The 21256-nt window shown below is 37.3% G+C and overlaps 3 protein-coding genes and 2 long non-coding RNA genes across 9 annotated transcripts; 2 read left to right on the top strand and 3 right to left on the bottom strand.

Moving 5' to 3' along the window:
* Positions 1–49: 49 nt before the first annotated feature.
* Positions 50–2320, bottom strand: Rab1 (RAS oncogene family member Rab1). Its single transcript, XM_071717700.1, has 4 exons — positions 2084–2320; positions 1141–1537; positions 816–1047; positions 50–735 (listed from the first exon to the last, which is right to left on the bottom strand). Exons 1-3 carry the CDS (start codon positions 2104–2106, stop codon positions 847–849), a joined length of 621 nt encoding a protein of 206 aa, XP_071573801.1. The 5' UTR covers positions 2107–2320; the 3' UTR covers positions 50–735; positions 816–846.
* Positions 2321–4072: 1752 nt separating this feature from the next.
* On the bottom strand, positions 4073–7525 carry LOC139779329 (uncharacterized). Of its 3 annotated transcripts, none has more exons than XM_071717664.1 (9): positions 7128–7525; positions 6434–6597; positions 6174–6343; positions 5816–6020; positions 5654–5737; positions 5377–5580; positions 5068–5281; positions 4890–4988; positions 4073–4210 (listed from the first exon to the last, which is right to left on the bottom strand). In XM_071717664.1, the coding sequence occupies exons 2-6, from the start codon at positions 6557–6559 to the stop codon at positions 5479–5481; spliced, it is 687 nt and encodes a 228-aa protein (XP_071573765.1). In that variant the 5' UTR covers positions 6560–6597; positions 7128–7525; the 3' UTR covers positions 4073–4210; positions 4890–4988; positions 5068–5281; positions 5377–5478. The 3 variants fall into 3 exon arrangements, with proteins under 3 accessions (XP_071573765.1, XP_071573764.1, XP_071573766.1); XM_071717663.1 differs by having other exon boundaries at positions 5659–5737; XM_071717665.1 differs by having other exon boundaries at positions 5664–5737.
* LOC139779332 (uncharacterized) lies at positions 4089–4883 on the top strand. Its single transcript, XR_011719859.1, has 2 exons — positions 4089–4205; positions 4396–4883. It is a non-coding gene; the product is annotated as an uncharacterized lncRNA (long non-coding RNA).
* A 102-nt stretch (positions 7526–7627) lies between the features above and the next one.
* On the top strand, positions 7628–20675 carry LOC139779331 (probable ATP-dependent RNA helicase DHX37). 3 transcript variants are annotated; one of them, XM_071717668.1, is made up of 6 exons: positions 7628–7902; positions 7979–8180; positions 8244–8455; positions 8535–8632; positions 9306–9392; positions 20412–20675. In XM_071717668.1, exons 3-5 carry the CDS (start codon positions 8253–8255, stop codon positions 9368–9370), a joined length of 366 nt encoding a protein of 121 aa, XP_071573769.1. In that variant the 5' UTR covers positions 7628–7902; positions 7979–8180; positions 8244–8252; the 3' UTR covers positions 9371–9392; positions 20412–20675. The 3 variants fall into 3 exon arrangements, with proteins under 3 accessions (XP_071573769.1, XP_071573767.1, XP_071573768.1); XM_071717666.1 differs by having other exon boundaries at positions 7631–7902; positions 9291–9392; positions 20412–20674; XM_071717667.1 differs by lacking the exon at positions 20412–20675 and having other exon boundaries at positions 7632–7902; positions 9291–9443.
* On the bottom strand, positions 8639–9365 carry LOC139779333 (uncharacterized). The gene is made up of 2 exons (XR_011719860.1): positions 9311–9365; positions 8639–9131 (listed from the first exon to the last, which is right to left on the bottom strand). It is a non-coding gene; the product is annotated as an uncharacterized lncRNA (long non-coding RNA).
* Positions 20676–21256: the final 581 nt, after the last annotated feature.

Below are 21256 nucleotides of genomic sequence, written 5' to 3'. Positions count from 1 at the left end.
CATATATATGTATACATACACACGTACATGTATAAAAGTACGCCACATATGCGCTGCAAGTTAGCATTGAAATATTTATTATTATTAAATTACACTATATATATTTATATAACGAGCAGTGAGAAAGAAAGGAAAGGGTGGAGCGTTGCTTATGGAATCTTACTAGGAAAAAAAAAGACTTAACCCTCTGCACATCTAGAAGAAAACAGAGAACGAAACGAAAAACATGAGAAAACATTCTGGATTATTGTATAGAGGAATAGAAACGGCTGTAGAGCCAAACACATATTCTATTGTACATATTACAATTAGGCTAAAAAAGAAAATTATAAGTGTTTATCGTAATAACCACCATACACGCAGTATTAATTAAATTTACTTCTCAAGACCCGATTGCCCCTCCCTCCCCATTACACGCATACCTACACTCGCTCGACATTATCAATACTAATTCGACAAATTGATCTAAAGTCGAACTTTATACTAGAAAATGGCGTTGATTAACACGTCTTTTCTTCTTTGGAAAGAAAGGTAGTTACAAAAACGAAATTTCGGGGCAGGTGGACAAGAGTTTCGTACAACTCCGAGGAAGAGTTGGTGGTCCATGAGTGTGTTAAATTCTTTTTTCCCTTCTTTTTTTTCTTGTTGGGGTAAACTAAACTTCCATGTACGTTCTTATACTTGCAGTAATAAGTTTAATTTTGCAGTACCCGGACCGCAACCACGTTAGATGTTCTGCAAAAGAAATTGTCATTATCCCCCATAAATTAACAATTCGAGCTTAAATCTACTAGGCTTACTTTTGTTTCGCTTACTTTGGTTAAACGAGACGCAAGATTATAGTTCTCAGCAGCATCCGGATTTAGAAGATTCGATTGGACGCCCGTGTTCTATCTTCACCTTGTTGGCTGGATCGCTCGCTCCGCTCGATGGTGGGCCCACTCTAAGTTTTATTTCAGCGGCCATTGTCATAAAAGCTTGCTCTACGTTCATCGCATTTTTTGCCGACGTTTCCAAAAATGGTATGCCGAGTTGATCGGCATATTCCTGTTTATAACAAAGTACAGCTATGCAATGAGGATTGTAATAAATTTAAATAAATTATACAATATCGTAAAAAGTGTGTGTGCAACTGTATACCTTGGCCGTTGTATAATCTACCACTTTCTTAGTATGTAGATCACATTTATTGCCGACTAACAGCTTATTGACGTTATCACAGGCATAACGATCGATTTCTTCCAACCACTGTTTTACATTGTTAAAAGTCTCCTGATCCGTGCAGTCGTAAACAACAATAATACCATGTGCACCTCGGTAGTAAGAACTCGTAATTGTTCTGAACCGTTCTTGACCCGCTGTATCCCAAATTTGTAATTTTATCGTTTTCCCATCTAGATCAATAGTTCGAATCTTAAAATCCACGCCAATGGTACTGATATAACTTTCCGTATATGTGTCATCGGCGAAGCGCAACAAGAGACAGGATTTTCCAACGCCAGAATCTCCGATTAGAAGCAGTTTAAACAGATAATCACTAAAACAAAAAAATTTTCTAGCATATCTCTCAAATTTGTATTCTTACAAACGAAAAAAAGATGATTTAATGTCTCTACTTTATAGAGTTTTAAAATCACAGTTAATATATAAGTATTTTTAAATCAGAGAAACCATTTTGTAAATGCTTTTAAAATTCCAGAAAAAGCATCTAGATTTAACCAATTATTCGTGTTTGCTTGTGGCTATTACAAAAAAAGCCAAGGTTGCAATATCACAAAACAAAAATGTAACAAAGTAAAAATGTAACAGTACAAAATACTGAAATACAGACTGTGATACGAGAGTGCCATGTTTCGAGTAGTAGGGGAAAGAGAACAAGAGGGAAGGGTAAATCTGTCAGATGACGAAAATCAACGAACATTTATTTCTTAATCCCTCGTCTAGGGAACAGAGATCTCACGGGTGCGATCTCTAACGAGGATGTTTTCTTATCACGAATACATCCGTGAATCATCGCTTGACAAGCCGTATGTAGTAGCAAATTCGTTACACTTATGCTCTGCGCAGAAGGAAGTTTACTTACTACTCGGGATTCATCGTGGACATGCTACGCTGAGAATGTGTTGGCTGATAGATTTGTCTGTGGTCCACGCTTGCAAGTTACACCCAGAAAACAGCTCCTCGGCCTCGACACACGCTACGGTGAATGCGGATAAATTGGATTCTCACTACGTTCCGTAATATGACGAACAATTGTAACAATGGCGGTCACAGCAACTCCTCCCAATGAGACCTCCACCATTGACGTAATGCCAGAATGGCAGCGGGTACCGTTTCCATAGACATAGAATGCATAATGTAAAAAGAGCTCGATTCTTGAATTCATTCGCAAGAGAAACGTATGTATGCGCAATGTTGTTCTTATGCTGGGTCTACAATGCGAGTCGTGGGTCGTAGGAAATTGACCAATCACATTCGAATTTTGAGGAGAATAATCGACTGTGATTGGTCAATTTCTTGCGACTCGCATTGTAGACCCCGCATTACAGAAAAGTTGCAAGTCGATTGGCTATCGCATAGCTTTTAACCAATCAACTTGCAACGTTTCTGTAATGCGGGGTCTACAATGCGAGTCGCAAAAATTGACCAATCACAATCGAATTTGAGGAGAATAATCGACTGTGATTGGTCAATTCTTGCGACTCACGACTTTGCGACTCCCATTGTAGACCCCGCAAGAGCCGGTTTACGCGCGGTCTACAATGCGAGTATTGGGCTCGTGGGTCGTGAGTCGTAGGAAATGGACCAATCACAATCGAATTTGAGGAGAATAATCGACTGTGATTGGTCAATTCTTGCGGCTCACGACTTTGCGACTCCCATTGTAAACCCCGCATAAGTCGTAAGAATTGATCAATCACATACTACGTTTATTTCTTCGTGTAAACGGGATTTTTCTTCGTATAAACGGGATTTTGTAGTAACTTACGATAATTTACTCCGCGTAAGATCGTACTTTAGACGATCTTAAATATAAGATCCGACTATTACTACGTTTACGCGAGCGTTACTTCTGTAGTAACTTACGATAAATCACTCGTTTACGCGAAGTAAATTATCGTAAGTTACTACAAAATCCCGTTTACGCGAAGAAAAATCCTGTTTACGCGAAGGAATTATCGTAAGTTACTACAGAAGTAAAGCTCGCGTAAACGTAGTAACAGTATAATATCTACTTATGCGCGCTGTGGTAATGATGAGCCGCTGAGTGCTTCTTACAGCTTCTACTTCCTTTTACTAAAATTAGTGGTGCAATCACCAAATAACGATAAAATATTTTTTAATTTAAAATTATCAGTTATTACTTTACAAAAGGAGTGTATCGATTGCTTAAGCAACTGTTAAAGGTGGAAGCACATAAAATTGCAGGAGCTATGGGCAAAATGCAGAAGCCATATGCGCATGCGCTATGGTATCTTTAGAGCTCTACAGATACCATAGCGCATGCGCATATGGCTTCTGCATTCTGCCCATGGCTTCTGCAATTTTATGTGCTTCCACCTTAAGATACCCCTAAGAGCAAAAAGTCGACTTTAAGTCGACTTGAAGTCGACTTCTACCGAAACTGACTTGGCAGAAAAGTCGACTTTTTTAAGGACGAAAGTCGACTTCAAGTCGACTTGAAGTCGGCGAATGTCTCAAAAACCGCCGATTAAAAGTCGACTTTCCGTCATGACAAGAAGTCGACTTCCCGTCATGACGAAAAGTCGACTTTCCGTCATGACAAGAAGTCGACTTCCCGTCATAACGAAAAGTCGACTTCCTGTCATGACGAAAAGTCGACTTCCCGCCAACTTTTAAAGTCGATAAAATAAATCGCTGCGTACGTCTAGAGGTCGATTGTGTATCTTGAAACGAGGTAAAAATGACAAAAGTTAACAGATTTTACTAGATTTTGATAAATAAAATCATAGATACGCTAATAAATTTGCTCACTTTTGTAATTTTTACCTCATTATTTCAAGATACGCAATCGACCCCTTGCTGGAGGGCTAAAACTGATGCATTTCGATTTTTTTTCATATATAAAATAATTTAATTATCTAAAAAACTGTATAATTACAATCCTAATGTTTTAGTCTTAATTACAAAGGCGGCCATATCTGTGCCATTTCTGCATGCGCGGATTCCGGCAGCCACTTCTGGTAAGCTGACAACAGAATTAAAATTAAAACATTCCAGCGTTAATCGCGAAACAATATGCAAAATTAGCTATATAAATATATATAATATATATATTATTATTATAATGTTGTAAATATATAATAATATTGTTATATATATATATATATATATATATATATATAAAATATTATAAATATATAATATCCACAGACTTGTATACTAGACCACTAACATCTATGGAAGCACTGCCGAAAAGCTGATGCGAATGCGAGATGCAAGTGGTAGTGAAGGGTGCGGCCATATTGAATTAAGTCATTATCGGGTGTTCAGTTGCTCATGATGTGCGTTTATCTGCATTCGTTATTACAGTACATAACGAAGCAGGCAAATGTTTTTGTGTTAAATATTGGTACATGTTATCAATAAGTTTGTAAGTCATGCCTTCGACGTGTAGCGTACTTGGATGCCGAAATCGAACCACTACTCCTGTAGTATTAAACCCTTTCTTTTGGACATTCTGTATATGCTAGACTATTGTATAGAAATCTTGTATAAAACCACTTGTATAGAATCTGTAGTATAGCATATCTTGACTAAAATCAACATGGCGGCAAGCATCACGGCCGAGATGCCTGTCAGCGGTCTAGTATTGTATAGAAGTCTATGATAATATCTAAATATTATTTTATAAATTAAAATCTCACATTTTTTTATCCAAACCCCAGATTTCTAGCAGTTTGTATTTGGACACGACTCCCTGCGACTGCAGCGTTTGTACTATTGCTTGAGTGCATGGTATCAACCTGAAAAAATCGTATTGAATTGATGTAATCTATTCGATGAATCAACGTGAAATCGAAAGGAGATAGAATAACGATTTACCTGGCCCATGACTTGGTGATGCTCCCAGGTGTCGCGTCAGCAGCGACGGGACAAATTGTTTCAGCTTAGGGCACACTTGACCCTTCAAGAAGAAATACACGAACCACTTGACACCGTCCACGGATGCTCTATACCCATCGATGGTAGTGCCCATCCGGCCTTTCCGAATGTACCAGACACGCGGCAAATGATCTTCCCAATTCCTTGATTATATCTATAAATAAGAATAATATTCGATCATAATGAAGATTAATATCTTTATAAATATGTAGGAAAAACATTATAAAGCAAGAATTGTGATAAAAATACCTTGGCGGTGGATCAACCAATGGTTCACTAAGATGGCATAGCATGGGAGCGAATTTCGGCAATCATTCGGGTTCTATCGCCGTGACACCTCTCATGTACATTTTATTCGTTTCGTACACCTCTTGATAAACCACCTATTCCGGACTGATTTTCCGTAGAACGCACGAAGAATGCATGAACACAGGTTCCTCCATTTCTGGTGTTCTGAAAGATGGTTCAGAATGGAGAGCTGTCGCATTCAATAGGTCTTAATTATCGATGATAATTAATAACACACCATACCTAACCTGTAAGCATGTTTCCACTTGGCCTTATCCTGATCCTCTTTTACCTCGTCGTTTAAACGCGTGTAGCGCCGAAACTAAGGGCCGAGGACCCATGGTTTATATGTTCAAAATGCTTGTATTTGTGTCCTCTATCGACTCCTGAAGTTACATACCAATGTTTTTCCGCACCGTAGTGAAACTTTAAACGCGTATAGCACCGTAACGAAGCGTCGTCGACCCATATGATTCCTATACTTAAAATGCTTGTATTGGTCCCTTCTTTCTTCTACGAAAATATCATTCGATTCTTCGGATAAGATATAGGGCTCTCTTAACATTTCTTCCCAATTTTTTCTCACCTCGCGTTTACTAAAAAATCTGATACACCCCGTATATGTATAACAATATTATGTCTGGTGTATTTCATACACTATTACACTATTTATAAATCGACAAACGTGGCCATACCGCATTCGTAGGGGGGCCGGGCCATCTTAAGAGAAAAGTAGAAGAAGATAAATTGACAGTTACCTGGGTTTTTTATTATTATCCTGTAATTCTGACTCATCAGGGACATTTTCCTCTTTACAAATTTCCGAACATGTAACATCTGAATTTTTCTCACAAGATCGCTTACGAGTAGAATTGTCTCCTGCCATGTTACTATCATTTGGATTGCTAGATCCATCAGTGGCAACTATCTAAAAATGATTTTGTAAAGGTAATTACGAGAGCATTGTTTCAAGTTATTCTTCAAATATTCACATTCAAGTTATTCTCTAAATATAAACCTGTTTCAAAGCTTGCATTTTTGCTTCCTTATCTTTATCATTGAGTCTTGCAATTTCCAAAAATGCTGCCATCTTTGCCTTCTTCTTTTCCAATCGCTGTAATTGTTTTGTTGTAGGCTCCTTCATAATTTATCACTTTATATGAGTAGTAGACGATTTATAAACTACAGCAAATAAACATATACATATAAATTTCATTGTTAAATTTGTCTAAAGGTACATCTGCATTTCACAAATATATATCAATATTTTCAAACATTAGTAAACATACATAATTTTCAAGCCCTATGTTTAACGAATAATATTTAAGTTTTAAATAATTCTTTATTGACATAATATTTCCATTATTTATATTGTTATACTGTTTATATTATTTATTGTTTAATTTGATATTAATATATCGAATTAATTAACGTACATTTGAACTTTGAATAAACTTTGAATTGGAAAATCAATAGATAGTTTTATCAGTTTTGTCTCGAGTAAAGTTAATTCATAGGAAAGGTATTGAAATATATAAATTATGACAGATTATGTGAGACTGCAACTTCATCGTTCTTTACATTGTTATTGAATTACTATTTATTATTAAATATATCCATTTGCAATATTTCGACATAAATTCAGTTTTACATTGCACATATCCCAACGCATTTCATATATTTCCAAAATCACTTTAATAGACTAATTTTACCTGTTTAAGAGATTCAGCATTATTCTTTATTATTTTGATTTATTAATACATTAATAACAATAGTACGCCATAAATACATTACATGAAGCATATGTAAATAGCACAAAACGCATGATTTTTAGGTTAGAAAACGCACGCTGTGACAGAAAAAAACAGTCTGCTCTCCGCAGCTGCACTGTGTTACACTTTTTGCACTAACACGAGCACGAGTACCACGCATACAAAAATCCTCTGATTGGTCACGCCCCAAAAAATGGCGATGTGCAGTACGGATCGGCGCAAACCACAAAAAAGAATTGAGTGAACATTGCGACAGACCTAGGCCCGTATTCATAGGCTGCGTTCGGGGAGCGCGTCCTAAGAGCACAGTTGACGGAAAGTCGACGGCAAGTCGACTTTTATAAGTCGACTTCTAGTCGACTTCTAAAAATGGCGGAAAGTCGACTAAAAGTCGACTTCTAAATAGTCGACTTATAAAAATGGCGGAAAGTCGACTAAAAGTCGACTTCTAAATAGTCGACTTATAAAAAGACGGAAAACAGTCAAGCGGCGCGTCATGCATCATCAATATGGCGGCGAATCTCGAGGAGGCTGGAGGACCAGATGAGTGGACCAGAGTTTACGCGAGTGCGAGGAATACGTGCCGCGAGACAGGACACGATAAGACGCCAGATAGTTCTTGCAGGTATGGCGGATCAAGTCGCGAGAAAGGTTTTGCCCGACGAGGTAAAAGAGGATCAGGATAAGGCCAAGTGGAAACATGCTTACAGGTTAGGTATGGTGTGTTATTAATTATCATCGATAATTAAGACCTATTGAATGCGACCTCTCCATTCTGTATCATCTTTCAGAACACCAGAAATGAAGGAACCTGTGTTCATGCATTCTTCGTGCGTTCTACGGAAAATCAGTCCGGAATAGGTGGTTTATAAAGAGGTGTACGAAACGAATAAGATGTACATGCGAGGTGTCACGATGATAGAACCCGAATGATTGCCGAAATTCGCCCATGCTATGCCATCTTAGTGAACCATTGGTTGATCCACCGCCAAGGTATTTTTATCACAATTGTTGCTTTATAATGTTTTTCCTACTTATTTATAAAGATATTTATAGATATAATCAATGAACCAGGAAGATCATTTGCCGCGTGTCTGGTACATTCGGAAAGGCCGAATGGGCACTACCATCGATGGATATAGAGCATCCGTGGACGGTGTCAAGTGGTTAGCGTATTTCTTCTTGGAGGGTCAAGTGTGCCCTAAGCTGAAACGATTTGTCCCGTCGCTGCTGACGACACCTGGGAGCATCACCAAGTCATGGGCCAGGTAAATCGTTATTCTATCTCCTTTTGATTTCACGTTGATTCATCAAATAGATTACATCAATTCAATACGATTTTTTCAGGTTGATACCACGCACTCAAGCAATAGTACAAACGCTGCAGTCGCAGGGAGTTGTGTCCAAACACAAACTGCTAGAAATCTGGGGTTCGGATAAAAAATGTGAGATTTTAATTTATAAAATAATATTTAGATATTATCATAGACTTCTATACAATACTAGACCGCTGACAGACATCTCGCCCGTGATGCTTGCCGCCATGTTGATTTTAGTCAAGATATGCTATACTACTATTCTATACAAGTGGTTTTATACAAGATTTCTATACAATAGTCTGGCATATACAGAATGTCCAAAAGAAAGGGTTTAATACTACAGGAGTAGTGGTTCGATTTCGGCATCCAAGTACGCTACACGTCGAAGGCATGACTTACAAACTTATTGATAACATGTACCAATATTTAACACAAAAACATTCGCCTGCTTCGTTATGTACTGTAATAACGAATGCAGATAAACGCACATCATGAGCAACTGAACACCCGATAGTGACTTATTGTTAATTCAATATGGCCGCACCCTTCACTAACACTTGCACCTTGCACTCGCATCAGCTTTTCGGCAGTGCGTCCATAGATGTTAGTGGTCTAGTATAAAAGTCTGTGGATATTATATATTTATAATAATATATATATATATATATATATATATATATATAATATTATATATTTACAACATTATGATAATAATATGATATATATTTATATAGCTAATTTTGCATATTGTTTCGCGATTAACGCTGGAATGTTTTAATTTTAGTTCTGTTATTGTCAGCTTACCAGAAGTGGCTGCCGGAATCCGCGCACGCAGAAGTGGCACAGATATGGCCGCCTTTGTAATTAAGAATAAAACATTAGGATTGTAATTATACAGTTTTTTAGATAATTAAATTATTTTATATATGAAAAAAAATCGAAATGCATTAGTTTTAGCCCCCAGCAAGGGGTCGATTGTGTATCTTGAAATAATGAGGTAAAAATTACAAAAGTGAGAAAATTCATTAGCGTATCTACGATTTTATTTATCAAAATCTAATAAAATCTGTTAACTTTTGTTATTTTTACCTCGTTTCAAGATACACAATCGACCTCCAGACGTACGCGGCGGTTTATTTTATCGACTTTAAAAGTTGGCGGGAAGTCGACTTTTCGTCATGACGGGAAGTCGACTTTTCGTCATGACGGGAAGTCGACTTTTCATCATGACGGGAAGTCGACTTTAAGTCGGTGGTTTTTGCGACATTCGCCGACTTCAAGTCGACTTAAAGTCGACTTTCGTCCTTAAAAATGTCGACTTTTCTGCCAAGTCAGTTTCGGTAGAAGTCGACTTCAAGTCGACTTAAAGTCGACTTTTTGCTCTTAGGGCGGTCTTATGCTGGGTCTACAATGCAAGTCGCAAAGTCGTGAGTCGCAAGAATTGACCAATCACAGTCGAATTTGAGGAGAATAATCGACTGTGATTGGTCAATTCTTGCGACTCACGACTTTGCGACTCGCATTGTAGACCCAGCATTAGGATGCCGTCCCATGCAGGACGGAATTTCGGAAAACGGAATCTCGGAATCATTCTGATTGGTTAGCCTCATGGGGCTTGTACTGTGCCCCATGGGGCTAACCAATCAGAATGATTCCGAGATTCCGTTTTCCGAAATTCCGTCCTGCATGGGACGGCACCCTTAAATATAAGATCCGACTATGAATACCGGCCCTAATGGCTGCACACAGGACGCGGAAACGCTTGCCGCGCGGCAAGAAGCGACGCGGTAGCCAATTAACGTGTTGCTTTTCCGTAAGAACTAGAGTCCCTCTAATAAGAGTCGCGACATCTTGAGTTTCGGCAAAATAAGAAAGAAAGAGAAAGCGATATGAATGTATGTTACTTGTATATCGCTTTCTCTTTCTCTCTTATATCTCTTTCTCTTTCTGTTTCACGTACTTTTGCCGAAAATGCCAACCAATCAAAAGTTGCTGCTACGTGTCGCGACTCTTATTAGAGGGACTCTAGTAAGAACCAAAAGTTTATTGGCTACCGCGTTGCTTCTTACCGTGCGGCAAGCGTTTCCGCGTCCTGTGTGCAGAAGCCATAAAGGTGCGATTTCACGATGACGCTCGACGCTGGATTCGAGCGTCAAATCTGGTCACGTGATTAGATTCAGAGGGACGCGAAATATAACCTAACCACTGGATTGGCTGAAATCTATCACGTGACCAGATTTGACGCTCGAATCCAGCGTCGAGCGTCATCGTGAAATCGCACCTTTAAGGTCAAAAAGCTAAACTGTGTTTAGCTTTGACACTCGACGCTCATTTCAGCCAATCCAGTGGTTAGGTTATATTTCGCGTCCCTCTGAATCTATCACGTGACCAGATTTGACGCTCGAATCCAGCGTCGAGCGTCATCGTGAAATCGCACCTTAAGGGGATGCTAAAGCCGTTCAAATTACCGACAAAAACAGTCAAAGCTCCTATTTTGAAACGGCTTTACAGATCGCAAAATCCTTTTACAGGAGTAAAGTAGAGGTACTAATGAAGGGTGGGATTGTCAAATAATTAGTAATAATTGAAAAAATTTTTAAAATGCTGTCACCTCACAACCTTATTTTCTAATATAAACAGTTGTATACGTAATATGTACGAAATTAAAATTTCCCACCCTTCAGAAGACGTGCACAAACAATAACGTACCTTTGAAATTGAGATTGAAAGCCTAGAATAAAAATGGGAGCTTTGAAACGATCGTGTATATTTTTCACAAAAATATTCACGCAGAGCAGCAATCATGTCACAGCAGTAGTTCACGGATCTTGCGAGAGACGGCGCGATGGCGCACGCAGCTGTGGGCAGTTTCGGGGTTGGCTACATTGTCTGATTCCTACACAGCAATCGAACCAGGACAGATATATGATACAGATATCTCGTTAGGCATTTTTACATTTTTTTCAATTATTACTAATTATTTTACAATCCCACCCTTTATTAGTACCTAAACTTTACTCCTGTAAAAGGATTTTGCGATCTATGAAGCCGTTTCAAAGAACGAGCTTAGAAAGATATGTGGTACAGATATCTCGTTAGGCATTTTTACATTTTTTTCAATTATTACTAATTATTTTACAATCCCACCCTTCATTAGTACCTAAACTTTACTCCTGTAAAAGGATTTTGCGATCTATGAAGCCGTTTCAAAGAACGAGCTTTGAAAGATATGTGGTACAGATATCTCGTTAGGCATTTTTACATTTTTTTCAATTATTACTAATTATTTTACAATCCCACCCTTCATTAGTACCTAAACTTTACTCCTGTAAAAGGATTTCGCGATCTATGAAGCCGTTTCAAAGAACGAGCTTTGACAGATATGTCGTACAGATGCCTCGTTAGGCATTGGGCGCGTTCAGCAGACCAAGCCGCTGAGTAGCAGTCGAACGTGATTGGCTCTTACTTTTAGAACCAACCAATCAACGCAGAGTGTTGATCAGATGAACTCAACGACATATCTGTCTAAACTCGTTCTTTGAAACGGCTTCATACATCGCAAAATCCTTTTACAGGAGTAAAGTATAGGTACTAATGAAGAGTGGGAATATAAAAAAATTAGTAATAATTGAAAAAAATGTAAAAATGCCTAACGAGGCATCTGTACGACATATCTGTCAAAGCTCGTTCTTTGAAACGGCTTCATAGATCGCAAAAACCTTTTACAGGAGTAAAGTATAGATACTAATGAAGAGTGGGAATATAAAGAAAGTAGTGATAATTGGAAAAAATGTAAAAATGCCTAACGAGGCATCTGTACATCATGTCAACAGGTGTGTCTGCTGAACGCGGCCATTTTTACATTTTTTTCAATTATCACTACTTTTTTTATATTCCCACTCTTTATTAGTACCTATACTTTACTCCTGTAAAAGGATTTTGCGATTTATAAAGCCGTTTCAAAGAACGAGCTTTGACAGATATGTCGTACAGGTGCCTCGTTAGGCATTTTTACATTTTTTCCAATTATCACTACTTTCTTTATATTCCCACTCTTCATTAGTATCTATACTTTACTCCTGTAAAAGGATTTTGCGATCTATAAAGCCGTTTCAAAGAACGAGCTTTGGCAGATATGTCGTAACAGATGCCTCGTTAGACAAGAACAGATATTTCTCGTATTATTGGCCGCGTTCAGCAGACACAACTGTTGAGTTCGTCTTATAACACTCTGCGTTGATTGGTTGGTTCTAAAAGTAAGAGCCAATCACGTTCGATTGCTACTCAGCGGCTTGGTCTGTTGAACGCGCCCATTCCTTTCTCTCCTATGTATGTAATTTACATGCACCCATTTATTCCTCTCTCTCTCTCTCTGTCTCTCTCTCTCTTTCTCTCTCTCCCTCTCTACATCCCTGTCCCTCTCTCTCTTAGTATACTGGATAGCGTATTAGTATGGTAAAATCAGGATTTTTTGGAAGTGGTGTTAGGATTCCAGGGTATATTTGAAGAAAGAAAAACGGTAATGTTATTTAGGACAAGAAACTGTATTTATTATTTCGTTGATAAAATGTTGGGAAATATAAACGAAAATACATATATAAATGAAATATATTATTTTTTTTATTGTTACTGTCGAAAGTAAATAATATTACATAAAACCAGTAATGCAATTGAACATAGATATACATACACACGCACACGCATACGCAATCGCACATATATACATACGCATACGCACATACATATTATTTTTATTATTTTTTCTGTGGGCCCCAGGCCCCGTCCACGATGACGATATCACGGACATGAGACGTCTCCAGGATCATGCTCCGATTACTTTGTACTAACAATAAGAATAATTCTGCATAAACTTTTTTTACTTTGTGCCTTTATATCATATGTATTTTTCAAGCAAAGTGCATTTGCAGAATTTATGCGATGGAAGATGTATACACACACACACACACACACACACACACACACACACACACACACACACACACGTGTGTGTTTATATATGTATACATATATCTTCCATCGCGTAAATTCTGCAAATGAACTTTGCTTGAAAAATACATATGATATAAAGGCACAAAAGAAATTTATGCAGAATTATTCTTAGTACAAAGTAATCGGAGCACGATTCTGGAGACGTCCCGTGTCCGCGATATTATCATCGTGGACGAGGCTCCGGGCCCAGAGAAAAAATAATCGTACTAACGATAGACCCCCGATATTGTCGTACAAAATGTATGTCTACCTATCCCACTATCCCTAGCTTCTTCTCCTCTGTAGTCTGTATATTATAATGAAAAAAACGTATCCAACTGAAAAAGACCCGTTTAGCGACATAGGAAGCCGATGCCAGTCTCACGCGAAAAGCGAACGTCGAATTTATAACACAATGGCTGCGTTCGGGAAGCGCGCTATTAGCGCTATTGCATCATTCTATCTTTCTGCGGGGTCCACTTGACGCTACAAATGCTTCGAAGCATTCCTCTTCTCTTTTCTTTCAATGAAGAAAGAAGGAGAAGAAGAACGCTCCAAAGTATTTGTAGCGTCAAGTGGACCGCAGCCTTTATCGTTCATCAGGTGTAAAACAAGGATAAAATAAGCAAATAGCACTAATAGTGTCTTCCCGAACGCACCCAATAAATTAGTATTTAGCATCTCGAATTTCTATCAAGAAATGAGACAGGTCATTTTTTTGTTTTCTAACCGAATTTCACTAATATCTAAACGTCAGAAACGCACGTGGTCCGAGTTAGCACAGTCCGACAGATTTCTTCCTATAGACGGCATAGTTGCCAAAATATATTTCATGCGTGAAAAGAAAATTAATCTGCAAAAATCAAATAATATTATAAGCGCGAAAAAATATACACGAAGAATTTATTTTGAGAATCAGAAAGATTAAAAAAACGCGACAGTTTTTTCCCTCCGGATGAAATTCCAACGTGCGCTTCTAAGGTCAACGCGCATCCTTTGCTAAATGAATAAATTCATACACATTTTCCTGCCAGATTTTTATTGACGTGATGCAGACGGGTGTACAACTGAGCCTCAATAAAACGCGAGTAATCGTAAATCAATTATGCGAAAGATATTAGATCTTATATTCGTCAATAAAGTTATAAAATCCGCAAACAATGCGAAAATTTGCGCATAGTCCCTCGTGATCAAATATAAATGCATCGCGTCGCTTCGCTAATGATCGGATAAACACTCTCGAAAACGCAACAAAATATTTGCTCCACGAAATAAGCTCGCACAAATCGCATCTGACAAAACTGAAATTTAACAATTATATATAAAATCAAAAGCTATAAATTAGTTTTTTGTTTTGAACAAGAGAAGTTGAGACACGTAGCGATAAAATTGAATGAATTCTCAACACGATAAAAATAAGTTTAATAATTTTCTTCTACGGTTTTCGTTTCCTTTTTAAGAAATAAAGATGTTAAAAAAAATCAATACAAAGTAATATGTTACAAAAGTTTCTCTTGGTGTAAATTTTCAAAAGGAGGAAAGCAAGTTTGAAAGAATAATATGATAAATCAACATTCTCTGAATACATATTAGAAACCATTTTTTTTATATACAATTTCTTTTATATTATCTGGTACATCTTTTTTCTAATTAGACTGATTGCTAATATATCTTTTAATATGCATAAAAATATATATTTAAATTCTTAGTGCTTCTGCATGATAGTGCAATAATTTCAGATTTTTTGCCATCACCTATTACTTCAGACTATCAATCTTACTGAAAAGGAACCTGCGTAGATTTAAACAAATAATGGAGAATTATGAATAATATGAGGTTTCCAACGCTGAGCTTTTTATGTAAACTCTTTCAAAGGATCTATCCATTCTTGATGGGGTAAAATAATAACTTCTATAACAAATGCAATAAATATTAAATTTATAGTATTGATTTATATAATTAATTTTATTCTGTCTTTATATAGAAAAATATACACTCAGTCTTAGCATCAGAGTAGAGGGTAACGCAGCTGATGAACAGTATAGATATAATAACAAACTGAATAAAAATCTTATTAATATCATTATGTTATAATAATTAAGATTTTTATTCAGTTTGTTATCTATACTGTTCATCAGCTGCCGTTACCCTCTACTCTGATGCTATAAGACTGAGGTATATTTTTCTATATAAAGACAGAATAAAATTAGTTATATAAATCAATACTATAAATTTAATATTTATTGCATTTGTTATAAAAGTTATTATTTTACCCCATCAAGAATGGATAGATCCTTTGAAAGAGTTTTACATCATTCATTTACATTACAAGAAAAAAATTATTAGACGTGCAAGAGATGCAGTAAATTGCCAAGTCTAATAAGTACCCGCGTCAATACATACTATGTATACTAATTCACATTCTCAATTATGCTACTGTTATTATTTGTCATCAGACAATTATAAACATACACATAATAATTAGATACATATTATATATATATACGCACATGTGTGCATAAGAATATATGTAATTTATAAAAAGCGGGTGCTTATTAGCCTTGATACGTTACTGCCTTCTGCTACGGACGGCCAGAAAGCATTTTCAGGTTCAGGCCGTATTGCTAAGAATCCATAGACGCGGCAACGCCGCGCGGCGTTGCCGCGTCTATAGCATATGTCTCTCTACCACCGTGGGTGTGAGCAATTCAGTGGTGTGTGTACGTGTACGGAGTTTCGCGTTGTCACCACCAGTGGTCACCACCTTACGTGGTGGCGTTTTCGCGTCGGAGTTCGGCACCTCAACAAAGTTAGCCCCCCCAAGTGGATTATTGATACTTTTTTTTTTACCAATCGATTGGTGGTTGATTGGTAGTATTTGGTACCGTATTCAAAACGTTTGGTAGTTTCTCGTTTTTTTAGGAAATCGAAAACAAATTTTTGATCTTCTTTTAGCCCCCCCACTTTGACTGTGGTAATTTTTTTTTTTTTTAATCGATTGGCGATTGATTGGCAGTGTTTGGTACCGCATTAAAAACTTTTGGTGGTTTCGCGTTTCTTTAGGAAATCGAAAAAACAAATTTTTGATCTTCTTTTAGCCCCCCCACTTTGACCGTGGTAAGTTTTTTTTTTTTTAATCGATTGGCGATTGATTGGCAGTGTTTGGTACCGCATTGAAACCTTTTGGTAGTTTCGCGTTTTAAAAAGAAAGAATTAATTGTCAACAAATTTTTTGTCAACAATTTTTTTAGCGCCTTCACTTTTACTGTTGGGAATTTTAAATTCTTTTTTACCAATCGTTTAGTGGTTGATTGGTAATGTTAAGAGCTGTAAGTTATTGAAAATTTTATTTTAAAGCCTTTGTGTCCACGATGCTAGAACTGTGTCCGAGTTTCGGTTTAAAGCCTTGTGTACACGATACTAGAAATCGGTCCGAGTTTCGGTTTAAAGCCCGGTGTCCACGATGCAAGAACTGTGTCCAAGTTTCGGTTTAAGCCAATGAAACTGCTACTTTTCTGTAAGAGCTGCAAGTTGATTGGCTTAAACCGAAACTTGGACACAGTTCTTGCATCGTGGACACCGGGCTTAAGCTAATGAAACTGCTGTTTTTCTGTAAGAGCTGCAAGTTGATTGGCTTAAACCGAAACTTGGACCGATTTCTAGTATCGTGTACACAAGGCTTTAGTCAATGAAACTGCTACTTTACTGTAAGAGCTGCAAGTTGATTGGCTTAAACCAAAACTCGGACGCAGTTCTAGCATCGTGGACACAAGGCTTAAAGGCACAGTCACAATGAGAGGAATAAGGAATAAGATAAAGGAATAAGGAATAAGGCATGTTGCATCTCACTTTAATGTACGTGTACTGAAGTGAGATACGACATTCCCTTATTCCTTATTCATTTATCTTATTCCTTATTTTTGTCATTGTGTCTGAGCCTTAACATTCCAGTTACGTATAGTGACGATTGCACACATTGGCCGCGTTCAGCAGACACAACTGTTGAGTTCGTCTTATCAACACTCTACGTTGATTGGTTGGTTCTAAAACTAAGAGCCAATCACGTTCGACTGCTACTGAGCGGCTTGGTCTGCTGAACGCGACCATAGTGGGGCTCTACAGATACCATAGCGCATGCGCATATGGCTTCTGCATTCTGCTCATGGCTCCTGCAATTTTATGTGCTTCCACCTTAAAGCGGGGAGCACACACTTCTGCACAACGCATAATGCGTAAGCATAAAAAAATTGATTGGTCCATACACATGTGCATAAGGAAATAGACCAATCAGTTTTCTTATGCTTACGTATTATGCGTTGTGCAGAAGTGTGTGCTCCCCGCTTAAGCGGGGAACACAGACTTTTGCATAACGCATAATACGTAAGCATAAAGGCCATCGCACACAAAATTGCATAGGCTGCATAAGCATAGCATAAGACCGCTGGACCAATAAGCACCTTATGTAAATCAATATGGCGACTTTATGCTGGATGCTCATTGGTTTAGCGGTCTTATGTTACGCTTATGCTAAGCTATGCAATTTTGTGTGCGATGGCCTTAAGAAAACTGATTGGTCTATTTCCTTATGCACATGTGTATGGACCAATCAATTTTCTTATGCTTACGTATTATGCGTTGTGCAGAAGTGTGTGCTCCCCGCTAAAAGCTATATCCACACAAACTTGCATAAGCCCATAAACATATAAGCATAAGAGAATTGATTGGTCCATATGCATGTGCATAAGGAAATAGACCAATCCGTTTCTTTATGCATATGGTTCATCACCTATGTAAGTTTGTCTGGATAGACCTTAAAGCGGGGAGCACACACTTCTGCACAGCGCATAATGCGTAAGCATAAGAAAATTGATTGGTCCATACACATGTGCATAAGAAAATATACCAATCAGTTTTCTTATGCTTACGTATTATGCGTTATGCAAAAGTACGTGTTCCCCGCTTAAGGCTATAATACACAAAATGCATAGCGTAGCATAAAGCCCCTTGCACAATAGGCGATAGCGATAGCGATAGCGACAGCGACAAAGTTGCCGACAAAGGTATAGCTTTGTCGGCAACCTTGTCGCTGTCGCTATCGCCTATTGTGCAAGGGGCTTAAGGGCTCAGTCACAATGAGAAAAATAAGGAATAAGATAAAGGAATAAGGAATAAGGGAATGTCGTATCTCACTTCAGTACACGTACATTAAAGTGAGATGCAACATGCCTTATTCCTTATTCCTTTATCTTATTCCTTATTCCTCTCATTGTGACTGTGCCTTTAAGCCTTGTGTCCACGATGCTAGAACTGCGTCCGAGTTTTGGTTTAAGCCAATCAACTTGCAGCTCTTACAGTAAAGTAGCAGTTTCATTGACTAAAGCCTTGTGTACACGATACTAGAAATCGGTCCAAGTTTCGGTTTAAGCCAATCAACTTGCAGCTCTTACAGAAAAACAGCAGTTTCATTAGCTTAAGCCCGGTGTCCACGATGCAAGAACTGTGTCCAAGTTTCGGTTTAAGCCAATCAACTTGCAGCTCTTACAGAAAAGTAGCAGTTTCATTGGCTTAAACCGAAACTTGGACACAGTTCTTGCATCGTGGACACCGGGCTTTAAACCGAAACTCGGACCGATTTCTAGTATCGTGTACACAAGGCTTTAAACCGAAACTCGGACACAGTTCTAGCATCGTGGACACAAAGGCTTTAAAATAAAATTTTCAATAACTTACAGCTCTTAACATTACCAATCAACCACTAAACGATTGGTAAAAAAGAATTTAAAATTCCCAACAGTAAAAGTGAAGGCGCTAAAAAAATTGTTGACAAAAAATTTGTTGACAATTAATTCTTTCTTTTTAAAACGCGAAACTACCAAAAGGTTTCAATGCGGTACCAAACACTGCCAATCAATCGCCAATCGATTAAAAAAAAAAAAACTTACCACGGTCAAAGTGGGGGGGCTAAAAGAAGATCAAAAATTTGTTTTTTCGATTTCCTAAAGAAACGCGAAACCACCAAAAGTTTTTAATGCGGTACCAAACACTGCCAATCAATCGCCAATCGATTAAAAAAAAAAAAAATTACCACAGTCAAAGTGGGGGGGCTAAAAGAAGATCAAAAATTTGTTTTTGATTTCCTAAAAAAACGAGAAACTACCAAACGTTTTGAATACGGTACCAAATACTACCAATCAACCACCAATCGATTGGTAAAAAAAAAAGTATCAATAATCCACTTGGGGGGGCTAACTTTGTTGAGGTGAGTTCGGCCTTTGCTTTAGTTGACATTACCGACGTCGAGGAAGTTCGGCCTTAGCTTTAGCATCCCCTTAAGGGGATGCTGGAGCCGCAGGCGAACTCGATCAGCGTCGATAAAGAAGTGCTTACCGACTATATCTGTCCTTGTATAGACAAGGATATAGACAAGGATAGCACCTAACCTTGCATCTTCCACTGGTCTAAGTAATATCTTTTTTTTTAGGCTTCAAATCTTACTTCTAATTGCACGATATTATTCCTGACAGTTTTTTGTAGAGGGCTGCATCACTATTTTCTATAGAAAAACTGCAGAATTTTTGTATAAAGCAAATATTGTCGTCAGGTGAAGACAATATTTATAAAAATAAAATTTTTTTTAGTTTATCAGAAAAAATCATGTACAGCCCTCTACATTTTTGTGCGTACTTTAATCGTGTAAAAGGATTTTCCATTCTGTTCAGCCAATTCAAAGATATTGCTTAGACCGATTATGCCTTGTCGCTGTCACTCCAGGATCCCCTTAAGGTGCCATTTCACGTTGACGCTCGACGCTCATTTTCAGCGAGCAAAAATCTTCAAATATAATATATTTTATTTATAGGTATATATATATAAATTTACTTATATAATATAAATAAGTAAAAAATATTATTTCTAGGGTCACGCGGTTTCGCTTTGACGCTAGCGTCAAGAAATAAAGCTGAATTTATTCAACATCCAGCGTTGACGCTGAATCGTCGTTGATCGTCTCAGTACAATCAAAAATAGGCTTCGAAATACGTAAAATATTAATTATTTTCAAGTAATATCTTCAAGTAATAATATTTTACGAATATATATATAAATAAAAAATATTATTTCTGAAGATTTTTGCTCACTGAAGATGAGCGTCGAGCCGATCGAGCGTCAACGTGAAAAGGCACCTTTAGGGTATTGCCTGTTGCCTGGCATTGTGCAAGAGGCTTTAACGTAGTAAAAGTCAAGCAACGTGGGCGCGGTACTATACTCGGATGGGTGACCGGCTTGAGAGAGCAGTTTTTTCAGATGGACGCGCGGTTGTACGCACACCCAATATACAAAAGAAACAGTTAGGAAAACGGTTTTTATCTTTTCCTACATAAAGAAAAAGAACGTTCTTTAAACGTTTAAATTCTTTGTCAAAAAAGTTGTTAAAATAAACGTTTTTAAACATTAAAAAAATGTTTAATGTTAATAAAACATTTATTTAATGTTAAAAAAACATTTTTTAATGTTAACAAACGTTTATTTAATATTAAAAACACATTTTTTAATGTTAAAAAAAACATTTTATACAATATTAAAATAAATATTTTTTTAATAAGAAAAAAAGAATCTATCCCATTAATTTAAACGTTTTTAAAATTTTTTTTCATTACTAAAAATGTTTTTAAAAACGTTTAAAAAATATTTTTTTGCTACTTGGGCTATAATAACTCTGATTAGTTGGATTTAAATAAGGTTAATTATATTCTATTGCTTACC

This window comes from Temnothorax nylanderi, unplaced genomic scaffold (genome assembly GCF_030848795.1).
Source record: "Temnothorax nylanderi isolate EJ_2023f unplaced genomic scaffold, tnyl_v1.0 TNYL_tig0221_pilon, whole genome shotgun sequence".
In the NCBI taxonomy this organism is placed as follows: Eukaryota; Metazoa; Arthropoda; class Insecta; order Hymenoptera; family Formicidae; genus Temnothorax; species Temnothorax nylanderi.
Note: the sequence above shows the minus strand (reverse complement) of the source record. Positions and strands in the feature narration are given on the sequence as shown.